We start from the raw sequence: 18,548 nt of genomic DNA on the forward strand, positions 1-18,548 counted from the left end.
GAATATGACAGTGATAGAAAATATTACTCCAATGCTGTGCAAGGAAGGTTCACCATCTCCAGAGACAACAGCAAAGATCAGCTCTACCTACAGATGGCCAACGTGAAGAGCGAAGACACGGCTGTTTATTACTGTGCCAGAGACCCACAGTGAACCATAATACTGCAGCGCTGAACATAAACTGCACAGATTCCTCAGTGGTGGACAAAGTAGAAAGACCAAATACTGGACTCCAATATTAAAGTCCTCCCTTTCAACTTGCACTGGTGTGAAAGTTAAAGTCTTCAAATTTAATTAAAAATCAAAAGAAAATGTACTTTAATATCACTCATGGAACATAATTTATTACTTTGACATGCATAGTTTAGAAATCTTTCATAATCCAAAAACATTAAAGGCTGAAGAGAACCAAATGGCTGTGAAATAACAACATTAGAGGAAACACACTGTTTTGACTGAAGACTGAAGCTGAATTTGAAGGAAAATAAATGCAATTCATATGATCTAACTTTGTCATAACTTGGAAAAAAAACATTTGTTCGCCAAACTATTTGCATTTGCAACATTTTTCAGGCAGAAATAGAGCATTTTCAAGATGAATTCCAGGGGTGCCGATAATTTCGACCATAACTACCAGGTATACTAACATTCAGAAGATCAAGGTCATTAAGAAATGTTCTTGTTTTTGATAGGAAACCATAGTTAAGTGCATTAAAAGACCATGTTTCATACCATGTTTGAGAAATAAAAAAAAATATTTTTTTATTTTCATTTAAATACAAATTTATTTAAGAAGTGACCCTGTGTACCTTCTACTACTTTCTAGTGTTTTTATTTAGTGATTTGTGATTTTAATAATGAATGAATTTACTGATGGATGTAAAAGACTATAGTCTACTATATTATATTTCAAATGTAATTTTGAAATAAAAAAATTAAACCTTTATGCACATTCTTATTATTTAAATATATATTATTATGTAAATTTGTCATCCAAATTTTCGATCATTCGGAACCTCCTCTATTTAAAGAGGAAGGTGGACCCTTCATTCAGACAAGACCACCATGCCTTCTGCATCTCCACTGCTGCTGCTGCTACTGGCAGCTGCTCTAAGTGAGTTTCACTTCAGATGCTTCCTTATGATGTAAACTGTGTAAAATTGGTGTTAATAATCTGTGTGTTTATGAAATGTTCATCTTCTGTTTCTGTCTGCAGAGGTTCACTGTAACGTTGAACTCACACAGATGCCTTCTGTGGTCCAGCCGCCTGGTCAACCTTTGACCCTGACCTGCAAGGTGTCTGGGTATTCAGTGACTGACAGCAGCTACTGTACTCACTGGATACGACAACCTGCAGGAGAAGCTCTGGAGTGGATTGGAAGAGCCTGTGGAAGCGGTAACCTGTACCACAGTGAAAAACTGAAAAACAAGTTCAGCGTCTCCAGAGACACGTCCAGCAGCTCGGTGTCTTTACGAGGAAACGGTCTCCAGGCTGCAGACACAGCTGTGTATTACTGTGCCCGAGAAGCACCGTGGTGAAAAATATCACATAACCAGAACAAAAACCCAACAGTTACTCCACATTCCTCCATCCCAGAGTCTCACAGACTTTTAATATATTAAACCTGCAACACGGAACCACTGCTGCTAATATAAGCCGGTATTCATCTGGGAAAATGATCAGTGAGGCTAAATGTAACTTGCATGTTACTAACATTAATAATACTGGAAAATGTCTGGTTATAGTGGTTTATTAAAAAAAAACTAAATGCCTGAACTCATTGTGATATATTCGAAAGTGAAAGTGAAGTGATTGTCATTGTGAAACACTGCAGCACAGAACATGGTGTCACAATGAAATGTGTCCTCTGCATTTAACTATCACCCTTGGTAAGCAGTGGGCAGCCATGACAGGCACCCGGGGGGCAGTGTGTGGGGATTCAAGTGGCACCTTGGCGGCTCGGGATTCGAACCGATGATCTTCTGATTATGGGGCCACTTCCTTAACCGCTAGGCCACCACTGCCCCATTATATTCATTATAAAATGTACAGTAAGGTGTAAAGGAGGATTTGGGCACAGGGTACAGCTGTAAAGTAAACCCTGTTTACTGTATTTCAGCCACTAGAGGGTGGTCTGTACAAAAAAAATTTCACTGTGGCTCCTCACATGACCACTCAGACTTATAACTGGACAGATTACTGCTAGTAACCCTGTTAAGATCTGAAGCAGATTCAGACACAAAACGTCTTATTGCCAGCATGGAAAAAATGTGATCATTTGGTTTGGGTTTTATAGAACAATGACAACAGGTTAGAACATGGAGTAAAAACCTACACAAAAGAACCTACACAAAAGTGATGTTTGCAAAGATATTGAAGAAGGTTAGGAGCTTGTAACTGAAGACCAACGAGAAAAATATTATTTCCCACCCCAGAACAGCAAACTACACATCTGACACGACTTCCTGGTTCCTCTGGTCCCCACCCGCCCCCACGTTCTATATTTTTTACCCAAAACCATGCAAAACAGACACATCCTGCATGCATTTATACTTCAGAATATGAAGACAATGTTGCATCTTCCTGAGAAGCTCTTATCATTTCAAACCAAATAAGCATAATGAATCACTTTCTTTTTCTACTTTTAGCATGTCTGTGCCTTACAGGTCTGTAGATTAACTGATTGACAGATTTATGGCAATTTCATGTTCATTTTATTCATGTTTTGTTATTCTTGTGTTATTTTTACAGATATTCAGTGTCAGGTACTGACCGAGTCCGAGTCGGTGGTTAAACGTCCAGGAGAATCACATAAACTCACTTGTACGACCTCTGGATTTACGTTCGGAAGCTACGCTATGAACTGGATCAGACAGGCGCCTGGAAAAGGCCTGGAATGGATCGCGTTTATTCACACAGCCAGTTCACCCATCTACTATTCCCAGTCTGTAACAGGAAGATTCACCATATCCAGGGACGACTCGAGCAGCAGGCTTTACTTACAGATGAACAACCTGAGAAGTGAAGACACGGCTCTGTATTACTGTGCCAGACACCCACAGTGAGAGAAGAACCTGGAGAGCAGAACAAGAACCACAACACACAATCATCTCCACCATCACAGACCTCCTCAAAACAGAGAAATACAAGAACTAGAGTGGATGCATTCAGTTTCACTTACTCTGTTTATGGAATATTAATGCCAAGTCATACTTACACAGCTTCTGTCACTATGAAGCAAAAGTCTTAATTTGAAACAGGAAAATTCATTCCAAATAAATCCTTCCCTGTAAAAAAAATCCTTCATTGTGTCTTTTTTTTCAAAGTATACAGTGCATTTAGATATTTTTCATTTCATCAAATATTTTATGTTCTCTTTGCACTATATTATACCATTATAATAAACTAACATGGTGTAGTAATTATTACTGTCTACTGGTATTAATTTCAGTCATTTGATTTTTTCATTTAAATGAATAAGGTTATACATATTTAAAAAATATGTGCAGACCTGCAGCTGCAGTTAGATATCATAACTTTTAAAAACATGTCAGCATCTTAAACTCACTGTACTTTACTGTCGGGGAGGAGTTTATGCAAAACACATGAGTAATATTATATATATGAACATATACACATAATCTCCTGGCTACAACAGGTCAACACAGAACAAGATGGATTTTCTATTTCATTTAGTTCTTGTATTCATCTGTTTGACTGGTGAGAATTATTACAATAATATTGCATAATATCATGTCATGATAGTGGCTGATGCATCATGCTTTTCTTTACAGGAGTAAATGGACAGACACTCACTGAATCTGAACCAGTGATCATTAAACCTGGAGGATCTCACAAACTGACCTGCACAGTTTCGGGTTTGGAGATCAGTGGCTACTACCTGGCCTGGGTCAGACAGGAACCGGGTAAAGGGCTGGAGTGGGTCGCCAGCATCTATAGTGACTACAAATATATTTACCATTCTCAGAAGATTACAGGCAGATTCACCATCTCCAGAGACAACAGCAAGAAGCAGGTTTACCTGCAGATGAATGATGTGAAGAGTGAAGATACGGCTGTTTATTACTGTGCTCGACAGCCACACTGAATCAACCAGCTGCAGGGCTGAACAAAAACAGGACTTTTTAATATTTGTACAGGTTTATTCCTTCAAGTAATTCATGTTTTAAAAGCTATGGTAAATGGTTATGGGTTCAAGGTTTCCATCACATTACTGGCACAACTTTATTATATTTTTGTACAATATTGCTCCTGAAAAACGGTTTCTTTAGTGACTTTTAAAACTTAATTGTCTAACATTGCGGGGTGAATGTAGCATATTGCTCACCTATGACCCAAAAGAAAAGAAGGCCACAGGTTTAACCTTGAGTGTCTCATTTACATTTACAGCATATATCAGACGCCCTTATCCAGAGCGACTTACAGTCAGTAGTTACAGGGACAGTCTCCAGGGGGACAGTCCCTGTATATATATGGAGCAACTTAGGGTTAAGTGTCTTGCTCAGGGACACAATGGTAGTAAGTGGGATTCGAACCCGGGTCTTCTGGTTCATAGGCGAGTGTGTTAACCACTAGGCTACTACCACCCAGGGACTGTCTCCAGGGGGACAGTCCCTGTAACTACTGCTTAAAAGTCACTTTGGATGAGTGTGTCTGCTAAATGACATAAATGTAATTGTCTATTTATGATATAGTTTTGTCAGTGTGATTTTTTTTTTTTTTTTGTAACTTGTCTGATGAACCTCAACCTGAACCTGATGATGGAGCTCTTCCACCATTTCTGTAGAATGACATTGTGAAATGCACTTTATTAATTTACATATATTTGTCTGATCATGCTGTATCCCACACTGCAGTTTCTTCACTACTGGAACAGCGGACGTTCCATTTAAACCTCTAGAGGAGGGTCTATGCAAAATATCTCCCCCTCACTCCTTTATATTCCCACTACATGTCCTGTCACAGGCAATTTACCTTGTTTTACACCGTATGGTGATAAAAGACCTTCAGTAGATGATGGAGCTGTGGAGAAGAGTCTGTTTAATTTTTATATTTCTGTTTTTTCAAGGTAAACGATTGCGTTGCTGAGATATGAATGTTAATCTTTATAAATGAACATGCGTCCTCATGCGTGTTTATTTCTCAGGTATCATCTGTGATGAGATCAGACTGGATCAGACGGAGCCTCAGATTAAAAGACCAGGGGAGACCGTCAAGATCTCCTGTAAAGTGTCTGGTTTTGACATGACCAGCTCCTACATGCACTGGATCAGACAGAAACCTGGGAAGCCACTGGAGTGGATTGGGAGGATGGACGCAGGATCAAACTCAGCAACATACGCAGAGTCCCTGAAAGACCAGTTCATCATGACAGAGGACGTCTCCTTGAGCACACAGTACTTGCAGGCCAAGAGTCTGAGAGCAGAAGACACCGCAGTGTATTATTGTGCTCGAGACCCACAGTGACACAAGAGACTGAAGTGCCGAACAAGAATTTCCTGTGTTGTTCAGAAATGACAGCGTAGGCATAGCAACGTGTGATGGTACACCGTCAAAGTACATTCCTTAAATAAATTGCAAGCTGGACTATCAAATGAAAGTGAACGTGAATTTGAAAAAGCTTTATGTTAAGTACATTGTTTAATCGCTGCTGCAAAGAGTACATGTTCCTACACTCATAATGTATAGAGTGGATAAAAGTAAACAAAGACAAACATCTCCATTCGGTTTAGGCCTGTAGGGGGCGGTCTATACAAATCCCTTGCCCCTTCAGCCATTTAAAATTACTGTCATGGCCAACACGCATCCAGCCCACCAGAGAGCGCCAGACCACGACCCGGAAGAGGAAATGGAAGCGTGCAGCGTCTAGTATAAAAGTCGGGTGACCCCGAGGAGGCGCTGCATGCTCTTTGTATGAGATTACTCATTCGAGACACTCGCTCCCTTAAATCACGATCTAGATATATTGACCCATGAATAACGACCTTCGCCTGCCCCCGACTCCGAGAATTGCTTGATCCTTCGGACTACGACGAAATCCATGTTCCCCTGCCTTCCTGCCTCCCAAGATGTCCTCCCGTCCCGCCCACGTTCCCGGACAGTCCTGAAACCCGCCGCCTTCCTATTCTTTTCTAACCCCGGTAACCCCCACGGATCCCGACTTCACTTCCACTGCTTCCTCCACGTCCCCATTCCCTGCCAGTCTCTCCCCCACAGACCAAACGCCCCCGATCCTCCACCCCAGCCCCTAGCATGTCTGCAAATGCGTCACAGAACTCACCGTGTGACAATTACACTGCGAAGAGCATAATGACAGTTTAAGACCTTTACATGATGGAGATGTGGACCAGTCTCTGTCTTCTTCTCATATCACTGTGTGTAGAAGGTAAAGTGTGATGCTGCTGAGATACGTTTGGTGCTGGGAAATATTTGGTCGGTAACACTTCTCAACATGAGCTCATGTACCCAGGTATTGTGATGAGATCAGGCTGGATCAGACGGAGGCTCAGATTAGAAGACCAGGGGAGACCTTCAAGATCTCCTGTTTCACATAGAGCAGCTACTGGATCAGACAGAAACCTGGGAAGCCACTGGAGTGGATTGGAAGTATAAACGGTGGAACAAGTTACTACTCAGAGGCGCTGATAGACCAGTTCATCGTGACTGATGAAATCTCCTCGAGCACAACGTACTTTGAGGCCAAGAGTCTGAGAGCAGAAGACACCGCAGTGTATTATTGTGCTCAAGAGACTGAAGCCCAGTATGAAAACAGCTGTGCTCCTCAGGAACGACTGCAGTTCCCGGCCAACTAAATATCATGCAGTTTATCTTTTTAATACGACATGAAAATACTACTTACAACCATCATTCTGGGTTCGACTGGGTTTTGCTGAGCACTCAGAGGTTGTGGTAAGTACCTTTTGTTTTTTATGTGATACAGGTGGAGTGGGTCCGGTTCCACATGAGTCCCCGGTTCCACTTCCCCTGTCCTAAAGCATATCCCTTGATGTACAGTTTTTAAACGTTTCAAACAGAAGAGCCCAGAGACCGAGGGAAGGGTTTTTGTGGTTGAGTTTATCACGGTGTATTCGGGTGGCCACAGTGATAACTGCAATAACAAAAACCTGCAGCATTTTTAATAACCGTGGCACATGCTCACTAACTATTTAAGAATATATAAGTTATCAGTGATTTGTAACTTTATTGTTTGAGAAATTATTGTCAATTCTTAAAATTTTCTATAGAATTTAAGAATGTATATGTGGATAAATTTCTAATGTGGTGTCTTTTTAAAAAAGCTGTCAGTAGAATTAATCACACATCTTACTGTCAGGATTGACTGCAGCTGGGCTCATCACATATACCCAATCCTGAAAGCACATTTTCGTAGACCTGACCATGAACTTGAGTTTCTGTTTGGTGTTTTGAGTTCTGGCAATCGCCACACGCCTGCGGGTTTGTTTTAGTTATTCCCCTTTATTTCCCGTTCTTGGCCATCGTGCCATTATTTATTTGTATTTATTGTTTATTTGTAATAAAACCCCTTCCCAGCATGTCCTGCCTCTGCGCTTCCTTCCCCCGTCAGCACGCAAGCGCGACACTTGCTCAACGTCTGAGCAAAAACTGGAGAGTTTTAATGTAAAAAAAATAAGTAAAACAGCGCCATGGGCAAATCAAACAGAAGTAAACTGCAACACGCACGTAGCGAAGGCCATACCACTTGTCGAATGGTAAAAGTGTGGTTGTGTAAAAAGTGTAAATAGTGTGGTTGTCGGTGTGCTTTAAAGTCTGTGTAGACCTTCTGTCAGCTGAGCCTGTTATCTCTCACTATGGATCCGGCTGGATCCAATGGATAGAATCTCATGTCTATGTGCAAGAGCAGCAAAATTATTATTTTATGCCATTCAAAAATGAAAATAAAACTTGATTAACTGAGTCCACTTCAGCATGATGTGTGTATGTTAGTTTTTAGAGATGTAAATGAGTTTAGAGTAAATTATTTTAAATAACTTGTGTGCAGTTCATGCTATTTTAGGTGCTCTGTACACGACCCTTTGTTAAGTCTGTGGATCAGTAAACCAGCACTGTGTTAATAATGTTAATTGGACGAATTCACTGGAAGAAAATTCACATTTAAAAAAAGTATTCCTTAACAATATCTGGTCCATTTTAAAGCAACATTTCAGTGAATTTTCTAGGTTTATGCATACTTGAATTTTTCAAATCTGTCATATACTGTTATATATGATATTTTTAACTTGCAAGAAATAGTCCACGGTCTTCTACATTCACCAGGGTCTCAGTCAGGAGTGAATTGAATTGATCAGTGAATTGTTTGTCATTGTGAAACACTGCAGCATAGCAAACAGTGACACAATGAAAAGTGTCCTCTGCATTTAACCATCATCCTAAGTGAGAAGTAGGCAGCCATGACAGGCGCCCGAGGAGCAGTATGTGGGGACGGTACTTTGCTCAGTGGCACCATGGCGGCTCAGGATTCAAACCTGCAACCTTGTGATTACTGGTCCTTGTGCATTTATATTCTTGTCAAAACCATTCACGCCTCGGCTTTTAGGGTTATGATAGACAATAATATTTAAGAGGAGTGTCTACAGGAATGGTTTCTTACCAATCAGTCAGGGTGGGTTTAAGTGCGAGTGCAGCTCAGATCTTCATATTCATTCTCAATGCAAATCCACGTGTCCCTCCTTTCCTCCTGTCTATACATGAAGATCAGGGTCCACTGTTCATTCTGCATACAGACCAGCATCACATTAAACCATGTTGTCCACAGTTCTGCTGCTCCTGGCAGCTGCTTCCTGGCAGTATTTTCATCATGTGAGCATGTGTTCTGCACAAAAGCAAAGACCATTCTAGTTTTCTTTAGCATAATTGAGGGAATTCCGTATATAAGTTTCTTCATTTGACCTCTAACATTAGGGGTCACCAAAAAGAAAATAATCATCAGGGTCTTTATCAGTTGACTTTGATTGAATTGCAATGATATGAGTTTGGAGGACTTGCAAAAGAGTTCACTGAGATTAAGGTCTGCATTTTCCCAGCAATATTGAGCCTGTGCTTATTTATTGACTGTGTAAATCAAATAACAATTATTTATATAGCAAATGTTAAAATTCAGTAAAAAAAAAACTCAGTAAATCTGTAATATTTTTACTTTCGTATTTACAGGAGCTCCAGTTCCTTTTAAAGCGTCTTGAGTGCAGGATATGTAAATTTACTTTCCTCTACACCCCTTTATAAAGCACAACATCATTTCTGCTCATGTTGCTGTTACCCACTTGTACAGATTCACATGCTTTAAATAATATTACAAGTGTTCAGAATGGATCTGAAGAGTTTTTGGCACATCATGGTCATGCTGGTGAACATAAATTGTGAGTTGACATTAATAAGGTAAGAGACGGTTTTCCAGACTTTATAAGTCTCACGTATTTAATTTTTTTACAGGTTGCAGAGGTCAGAGTCTGATTCAGTCTGGACCAGCAGTCATTAATCCTGGAGGATCTCATAAACTGACCTGTAAAGCGTCCGGGCTGGACTTTGATGGCTACTGGATGGCTTGGAACAGACAGGCACCTGGAAAAGGCCTGGAATGGGTCGCAACTATTAGCCATACCAGCAGCAGCATATATTACTCTCAAGCTGTTCAGGGTCGGTTCACCATCTCCAGAGACAACAGCAAGGATGAGCTCTATCTGCAGATGAACCAGCTGAAGAGTGAAGACACGGCTGTTTATTACTGTGCCAGACACCCACAGTGACACATAATACTGCAGCGCTGAACATGAACTGCACAGATTCCTCAGTGGTGGACAAAGTACACAGACAAAATATATTAAGTCCTCCCTTCCACTAGAGTTAAAGGTGAAGTCCTCAAATTAGCTTAAATACCAAAAGAAAATATAATATCACTCATGGCACAACACACTTATTACATGTCAGAGTAATAATTTATTACTCTGACATGTATATTTTAGAAATCTTTCATAATCACAAAATATCTGTAATTGCTTGTGATTTTGAGTTATACAAAAATAAATTGTTGTTGTTGTATTCATCTGATATATTAAGACAAGACTGTGCAAAATTACGTAGAATTAATCTGGAATTCATGAAAATGTATGTGAATTAGCATTGGATTATAAACAAAAATGTTATTAACATGTAACTGACATGATTTATGTGGATTATTTTAATATAAACAAAAATTAAACATATTGTGACGCCCAGGGACTGTTGGGTGGACACAGCTGAGTCCTGGTTGATCGCAGATGAACGCTATCCAGCCTGACTGACCAGGATCGATAGGAGAGAGAGGCAGCCCTTGGACGTCTTCTTTTTGGCCATCGCGCCGTTTCCTTTGTGTTTTGTTAATAAATCCCATTGATCTTGATTTCCGGTTTCAGTGCTTCAGCCCTCAGTCGTGACATATATAGCATGTAGTACATACACATGGATGCACAAACACGAAAATATACAGAAATGAATAACATGCTCCTCTTCTTGTGGCGTAAAAGGGTAACAGCAAAGATTGTTTTAATATAGCAGTTGTTGCTGAATATTTTTTCTAATTATTTTTAACATAACATTTTAACATGTGAAAGGTGTAATATGCAAATGAATTCTCCAGTCCCAGCCCTATATAATGACCCAGCACATTACACACACACCACACAGATTGAGTGACTTGTTCTGCGACTTCACATCTGAATGATGGAACTCTGGACAACTTGGTGCTTCATCTTCATACTGGTTAACGTGAAAAGTGTGTTTTAGCACATTATTTATTAATAATTGTTGTTACTATAAACTAATATTAACGTGATTGTGTTTCTTAGATTGCAGAGGTCAAACACTGACTGAATCTGAGTCTGTGGTCATCAGACCTGGAGCTTCTCACAAACTGACCTGCACAGCATCTGGACTGGACTTTGACAGCTACTGGATGGCTTGGATCAGACAGGCACCCAGTAAAGGGCTGGATTTTGTGGCAATCATTGAATATGACAGTGATAGAAAATATTACTCCAATGCTGTGCAAGGAAGGTTCACCATCTCCAGAGACAACAGCAAAGATCAGCTCTACCTACACATGGCCAACGTGAAGAGCGAAGACACGGCTGTTTATTACTGTGCCAGAAGCCCACAGTGAACCATAATACTGCAGCGCTGAACATAAACCCCCCACATACAACAACAACCAAAACCTGATATTTTATTACAGCAGAAAGGGAAGTAATGTGGTGCAGAACAGGCATGAACACATCTCTCTAAAACACATCATTTTTTGTTCGATTTCAGTAGATTAAAGTGTTCCAAAAGAATTAAGTGCAAGTTCTCCTTCTCATAATCTTTTTTCAATAAAATAACCATCTTCAATACAGGGGAGCATATATGAATAGAAACATTTGCCATTGTTAGAATAAAACAGTTATTTATTTTTCTGTTATTTCAAAAATAATTTTGCAATTGCTTGTGGGTGCAAAAGATCAATTTACTAATATTTCTACCATTTTCATGTCATTGGTTTAAACACAAATGGCTGCACTAAGGCCATATTATATGTTGTATTATTAAATATTTTAACAACAACAACTAAACATAATTACGTCAGTTCCTTTTCAAGCCTCTAGGGCAGGATATGCAAATACCCTCCCACTACATCTCTTTATAAAGCACAAGTTCACTTGAGCTCATGTCAGAGTTAGAAATACGTATTTGAAATTGTATTTTTATATACTTATAATGGAACTGAAGACAATTTGTCACTTCATACTCATCCTGGTCTACATACACAGTAAGAGGATCAATGTTCTGTGCATTTTATATGATATTACTGGATTACTAGACTGTGGAATTAAACATGATTTTATTTGATTTAGGTTGCAGAGGTCAGACTCTGACTGAGTCTGGACCAGCGTTCATTAAACCTGGAGGATCTCATAAACTGACCTGTACAGCATCAGGGTTTAACTTTGGTGACTACTATATGGCTTGGAACAGACAGGCACCTGGAAAAGGCCTGGAATGGGTCGCAACTATTAGCAACGGCGGCAGCAGCATATATTACTCTCAAGCTGTTCAGGGTAGGTTCACCATCTCCAGAGACAACAGCAAGGATGAGCTCTATCTGCAGATGAACCAGCTGAAGAGTGAAGACACGGCTGTTTATTACTGTGCCAGAGACCCACAGTGACACATAATACTGCAGCGCTGAACATAAACTGCACAGACTCCTCAGTGATGGACAAAGTAGAAAGACCAAATACTGGACTCCAATGTTAAAGTCCTCCCTTTCAACTTGCACTGGTGTGAAAGTTAAAGTCTTCAAATTTAATTAAAAAGAAAAATGTACTATTAAAGAAAATGTACTTTAATATCACTCATTGAAACATGATTTATTACTTTGAGGTATATTTTAGAAATCTTTCATAATCCAAAAACATTAAAGGCTGAAGAGAACCAAGTGGCTGTGAATTAACAACGTTTGAGGACACACACTGTTTTGACTGAAGACTGATGCTGAATTTTAAGGAAAATAAATGCAATTCATATGATCAAACTTTGTCATAACTTGTACACCAAACTATTTGCATTTGCAACTGTATTCAGGCAGAAATAGAGCATTTTTGAGACGAATTCCAGGGGTACCAATCATTTCGACCATATCTACCATGTATACTATATTTCAGAAGATCAAGGTTGTCAGGATTGAAGGCAGCTGTGCTCAACACCGGTGGCCAATCCTGACGGCGCATAAATGCCGGATATTTCCGCCCCTTCCAGATCTCCGGCATTTTCGTGAACTTCATTTGGCAACAGTGTGTATGTTTGTAATTTGAGTTTTGGCAATCGCCACACGCCTACGGGTTAGTTTATGTTCTTTATTTAAGTTAAATTGTTTTTGGCCATCGTGCCATTGTTTATTTGTATTTATTTATTGTTTGTTATAATAAAACCCCATTCCCAGCATGTCAGACCTCTGCACTTCCTTCCCCCGTAAGTCCGTAGTCGTGACAAAGGTCAGTAAGAAATGTTCTTGTTCTTGATAGGAAACCATAGTTAAGTGCATTAAAAGACCATGTTTCACACCATGTTTGAGAAATTAAAAAAATGCATTTCTCTCAAAGGAATTAATTTAAGAAGTGACCCCGTTACCTTCTACTACTTCCTAGGGTTTTTATGTAGTGATTTTAAAAATGAATGAATTTACTGATGTAAAAAAAACTATAGTTTACTATACTATATTTAAATGTAATTTTGAAATAAAAAAAATTAAACTGTAAACATTTCTAACAATGTGCCTTTATGCACATTGTTATTATTTAAATAGATTTTATTATGTAAATTTGTCATCCAAATTTTCGAACATTCAACAACAACAACATTTATTTCTTATATAGCCCAAAATCACATACAGTATGTCTCAATGGGCTTTGACAGGCCCTACAGTTGACACTTCCCACACTTGACCCTTCTGCACACAAGGAAAAACTCCACACAAAAAAAAAAACGAAAAAAAAGAAAGGAAGGAAGAAACCTTGGGAAGGAGTGATACAGAGAGGGACCCCCTTCCAGGGTAGAGTGAGCCTGCAAATGGTGTCAGTGCAGGGCTAGATATGATATAATGAGTCCTACAGTTGTAGGGTTGGAGAAGTCCAGGATGTATTCAGTGTCATGGTCTAGATTAGGTGTCCGTAATGATGTTACTGGTCCATTTGAAGATCCCTGAAGCTGTAGTTGTAATGGTGGTGGTGGCTGTGGTGACCCACCTGGTTTGTTTCATGTTTTGTCCTTGTAAAGCAGTTGTCAGGAACCAGGATTTATTTGCTGGTCTGATCACTGGGGTCTGCCAGTAGTCTGGGTGCTTGATTCCGTGTCTCAGAGAAAAACAAACAGAAGCAGCAACAGACTGAAATATGTGGTTATAGTGGTATATTGGTGCTACAGTGGCCCGGTACCCTAACTAGGACAGCCTAACTGGTGAATTTAACTTTGTCTGTGTCTAACAGGGGGACTCTGTGATAAACTGGACTTTATAATTGACACTGCGTCAAAATCAAGTGAAATGAGGGTCTAGGACTTTAGCAAAAAGCCAGAGAAAACAGATAGGTTTTGAGATTGGATTTAAACCAGAGACTGAGTCTGAATCCCTGACACTGACAGGCAAGCTGTTCCACAATTGCGGAGCTCTATAGGAGAAGGATCTGCTCCCAGCTGTGACCTTCTGCACCTTTGTTACCAGTAGTGACCCCGCACCCATTGATCGAAGGGGGCGTGGCAGTTCGTAAAGAACCAAAAGTTCACTCAGGTACTGTGGGGCGAGACCATTTAGAGCTTTATAGGTTAAAAGTAGGATTTTGTAGTCAATCCTAAATTTGATGGGTAACCAGTGCAGTGATTGTAAGACTGGGGTGATGTGGTCAAATTTCCTGGTTCTGGTTAGAACTCTGGCTGCAGCATTCTGTACTAGCTGGAGTTTACTCATGCACCTACTAGAGCATCCAGACAATAATGCATTGCAGTAATCTAACCTTGATGTAATAAATGCATCATGCATTGAAATGATATTTCTTATTTTTGCAATATTTCTAAGGTGAAAGAATGCTATTCTAGTGACATTATCTACGTGCGAACTGAATGAGAGACCTGCATCAATGATGACACCTAGATCCTTTACTTTAATACTTGGTGAAATAGAAAGGCTATCCAGGGTTATTGTGTAGTCAGCCAGTTTATGCCTGGCTGCTTGAGGCCCAAGTACAAGCACTTCTGTCTTGTCAGGGTTTAACAGGAGAAAGTTGGTGAGCATCCACTGTCTAATGTCCTTCAGACAATTCTCTATTTTGTTCAGCTGCTGCCTCTGATCTGGCATTGCTGACAGATACAGCTGTGTGTCGTCAGCGTAGCAATGAAAGCTAATACCGTGTTTGCGGATGACATCGCCTAAAGGTATAGAGAAAAAAGTAACGGACCTAGGACAGAACCTTGTGGAACACCAAACTCTATTTTACTATGTGAAGACGAAACACCATTGATGTCCACAAACTGATATCGGTTGGTCAAATATGATCTGAACCATTCAAGGGCTGTTCCCTTAATCCCAATAACATTCTCTAACCTGGCAAGGAGAATAGCGTGATCAATAGTGTCAAACGCTGCACTCAGATCAAGCAGGACAAGCAGCGAGATGCGTCCCTGATCAGAGGCCAACAGCAGGTCATTAACCACTTTAACCAGCGCTGTCTCAGTGCTATGATGGGGTCTAAATCCTGATTGATATACTTCGTGGATATTGTTACAGTCTAGGTATGCGCTCAGCTGCTGGGCTACGATTTTTTCTAAGATTTTTGATAGGTTGGATATCGGTCTATAATTTGAAAGCTGACTGCGATCAAGATCCGGCTTTTTAATCAGGGGTCTAATGACTGCTACCTTGAACGAACTTGGTATGTGGCCGGTGCTATGCGACGAGTTAACAATTTTGAGGATAGAATTTATAACATTGGGTGCTATTTGCTTAAGGAATCTTGTTGGAATCGGATCCAAAGCGCAAGTACATTGATTTGATGATGAGATTAATTTGATTAATTCATGCTCTTTAATAGGGTTGAATTGTTCTAATCGGTGGTCGTCTATTAGAAGATTATTTTCCATGGAAATATCGGCGGAGCTATTTGTTGTGCTTTTAATCTTCTCTCTACTTGCGACAATTTTAGTATTAAAGAAATTCATAAAATCATCGCTACTATGATGATATTGAGTGGTCGCATCCGTTTCTGTCTTATTCCTGGTTAGTTTGGCTATAGTTTTAAACAGGAATCTGGGATTATTTTTGTTTTTGTCTATTAACGAGGACAGATACGTTGATCGAGCCGCTCTAAGAGCCTTCTTATAGTTAAGTAGGCTCTCCTTCCACGCTATTCGGAATATGTTTAATTTACTTTGACGCCATTTGCGTTCTAATTTCCGGGCGGTCTTCTTAAGCGAGCGCGTGTGATCATTATACCAAGGAATTAAGTTTTTATCTCTTACTATCTTCCTTTTGAGGGGAGCGACTATATCTAACGTACTACGCAGTGTTGATTCTAGACATTTGGTCGCTTGGTCAAGTTCAGCGGGGTCTGACGGTGAGTTTATCAGCGTTGATAAATCTGGTAAGGTATTAATAAACCTCTGTGCCGTACTTGATGTAATTATCCGTTTGTCTCTATAACGAGGGGGATTGAGTTTGTTGTGTCTGAGACATATTTTAAAAGCGATGAGGAAATGATCTGAGACCATTTCAGATTGCGGAAGAGTAACTAAATCTTCTATATTTAAATCGAATTTCAACACAAGATCGAGCGTGTGACCACCTTCGTGAGTAGGTCCTGTAACTACTGCTTAAATACTAAAGTCACTTTGGATGAGGGTGTCTGCTAAATTACATAAATGCAATTGTTAATTTATGATAGTTTTGATGGTGTATTAATTTACATATATTTGTCTGATCATGCTGTATCCCACACTGCAGTTTCTTCACTACTGGAACAGCGGACGTTCCATTTAAACCTCTAGAGGAGGGTCTATGCAAAATATCTCCCCCTCGCTCCTTTATAATCCCACTACACGTCCTGTCACAGGCAATTTACCTTGTTTTACAACGTATGGTGATAAAAGACCTTCAGTAGATGATGGAGCTGTGGAGAAGAGTCTGTTTAATTTTTATATTTCTGTTTTTTCAAGGTAAATGATTGCGTTGCTGAGATATGAATGTTAATCTTTATAAATGAACATGCATCCTCATGCGTGTTTATTTCTCAGGTATCATCTGTGATGAGATCAGACTGGATCAGACGGAGCCTCAGATTAAAAGACCAGGGGAGACCGTCAAGATCTCCTGTAAAGTGTCTGGTTTTGACATGACCAGCTACTGGATGCACTGGGTCAGACAGAAACCTGGGAAGCCACTGGAGTGGATTGGGAGGATGAATACAGGATCAAACTCAGCAACATACGCAGAGTCCCTGAAAGACCAGTTCATCATGACAGAGGACGTCTCCTTGAGCACACAGTACTTGCAGGCCAAGAGCCTGAGAGCAGAAGACACCGCGGTGTATTATTGTGCTCGAAGAGCCACAGTGACACAAGAGACTGAAGTGCCGAACAAGAATTTCCTGTGTTGTTCAGAAATGACAGCGTAGGCATAGCAACGTGTGATGGTACACCGTCAAAGTACGTTCCTTAAATACATTGCAAGCTGCACCTGCAGGAGAAGTGAACGTGAATTTTAAAAGGCTTTATGTTAAATACATTTTTAATCGCTGCTGCAAACAGTAAATGTTCGTACCCTCATAATTTAATTTAATTTAAAACCAGATTGGGACGCAGCCGACGCCGCCCGGCTGGGATCCAGGGAGCCGTGGTTTTCTGGGAGGACGCCGCCAGCCCCCTGCTCCCTGGCCAGTGGTGGTTTCATGATCGGCAGGGTCCCGGTATCAGGAGAAAGGAGAGACAAACTTGCTCAACGTCTGAGCATTAATGCAAAAAAAAGTAAAACAGCGCCATGGACAAATAAAACAGAAGACAACTGCAACACGCACGTAGCAAAGATCATATCACTTGTCGCATGAACACAGGACAACCGCAGGTGCATTTTTAACAGGTGGTAAAATTGTAGTTGTGTGAAAAACTTTTTGTTAAAGTGGTAATAGTGTGGTTGTCGGTGTGCTTTAAAGTCTGTGTAGGCCTTCTGTTGGCTGAGCCTGTTATATCTCACTATGCGCAGAAAATGGATCCGGCTGATTAGAATCTCGTATCTCTATGCAAGTGCAGCATAAAAAAGTTTAATTTTATGAAATTCAAAAATGAAAATCAAACTTGATTAACTGAGTCCCAGTTTTTTAGTTTTTAGAGATGTAAATGAGTTTAGAGTAAATTATTTTAAATAACTTGTGCGCAGTTCATGGTATTTTAGGTGCTCTGTACACGACCCTTTGTTAAGTCTGTGGATCAGTAAACCAGCACTGTGTTACTAATGTTAATTGGACGAATTCACTGGAAGAAAATGTATCTAAGAGTGTCAGTGAACATTTGTGAGGTAAATGTCTATTGTCTTTTATTCAAAGCAAGGGGTCATTACATGGCCATATTCATAGCTTTCTTGTGGCTTCTGTCCCTGGTTTAAGAGAATTACTATGAGCATATTAATATCTCTTTCCCTTGATGATAAAATGGTTCTAAAAAGGATTGCTGAGAATATCATTTTCCATCAGTCCTTGTAACTGTGGGAGATTCCTTGAAAAAAGTTATATGGACAATTTAATTGAAAAAATAACTGAATCTGAATGAATAATGATACTTTACAGCAACGCCATTTTTCTACAGTTGAGCTGAGCAATGTGATGTCGATTCCAGCCCTACTGTTTTCTTGGTCTTGGTCTTGGTACCCTCAAGTCTCGGAAAATCAAAGAAAATTCCCTCTAAAATGAAGAAAGAATGTCCACAGATCCTTGATCCAAAT

The 18,548-nt window shown here is 40.0% G+C and overlaps 1 protein-coding gene and 1 gene segment (V, D, J or C); both read left to right on the forward strand.

Moving 5' to 3' along the window:
• Positions 1-18,548, forward strand: part of LOC114793774 (uncharacterized) — an 83,985-nt gene that overhangs the window by 24,353 nt on the left and 41,084 nt on the right. The window lies entirely within an intron of this gene.
• Positions 9,318-9,907, forward strand: LOC114794860 (Ig heavy chain V region 6.96-like). The segment is given in 2 exon segments: positions 9,318-9,417; positions 9,491-9,907. Coding segments are annotated over 2 exon segments (366 nt in total).

The sequence above is a fragment of the Denticeps clupeoides genome, chromosome 7, assembly GCF_900700375.1.
Source record: "Denticeps clupeoides chromosome 7, fDenClu1.1, whole genome shotgun sequence".
In the NCBI taxonomy this organism is placed as follows: Eukaryota; Metazoa; Chordata; class Actinopteri; order Clupeiformes; family Denticipitidae; genus Denticeps; species Denticeps clupeoides.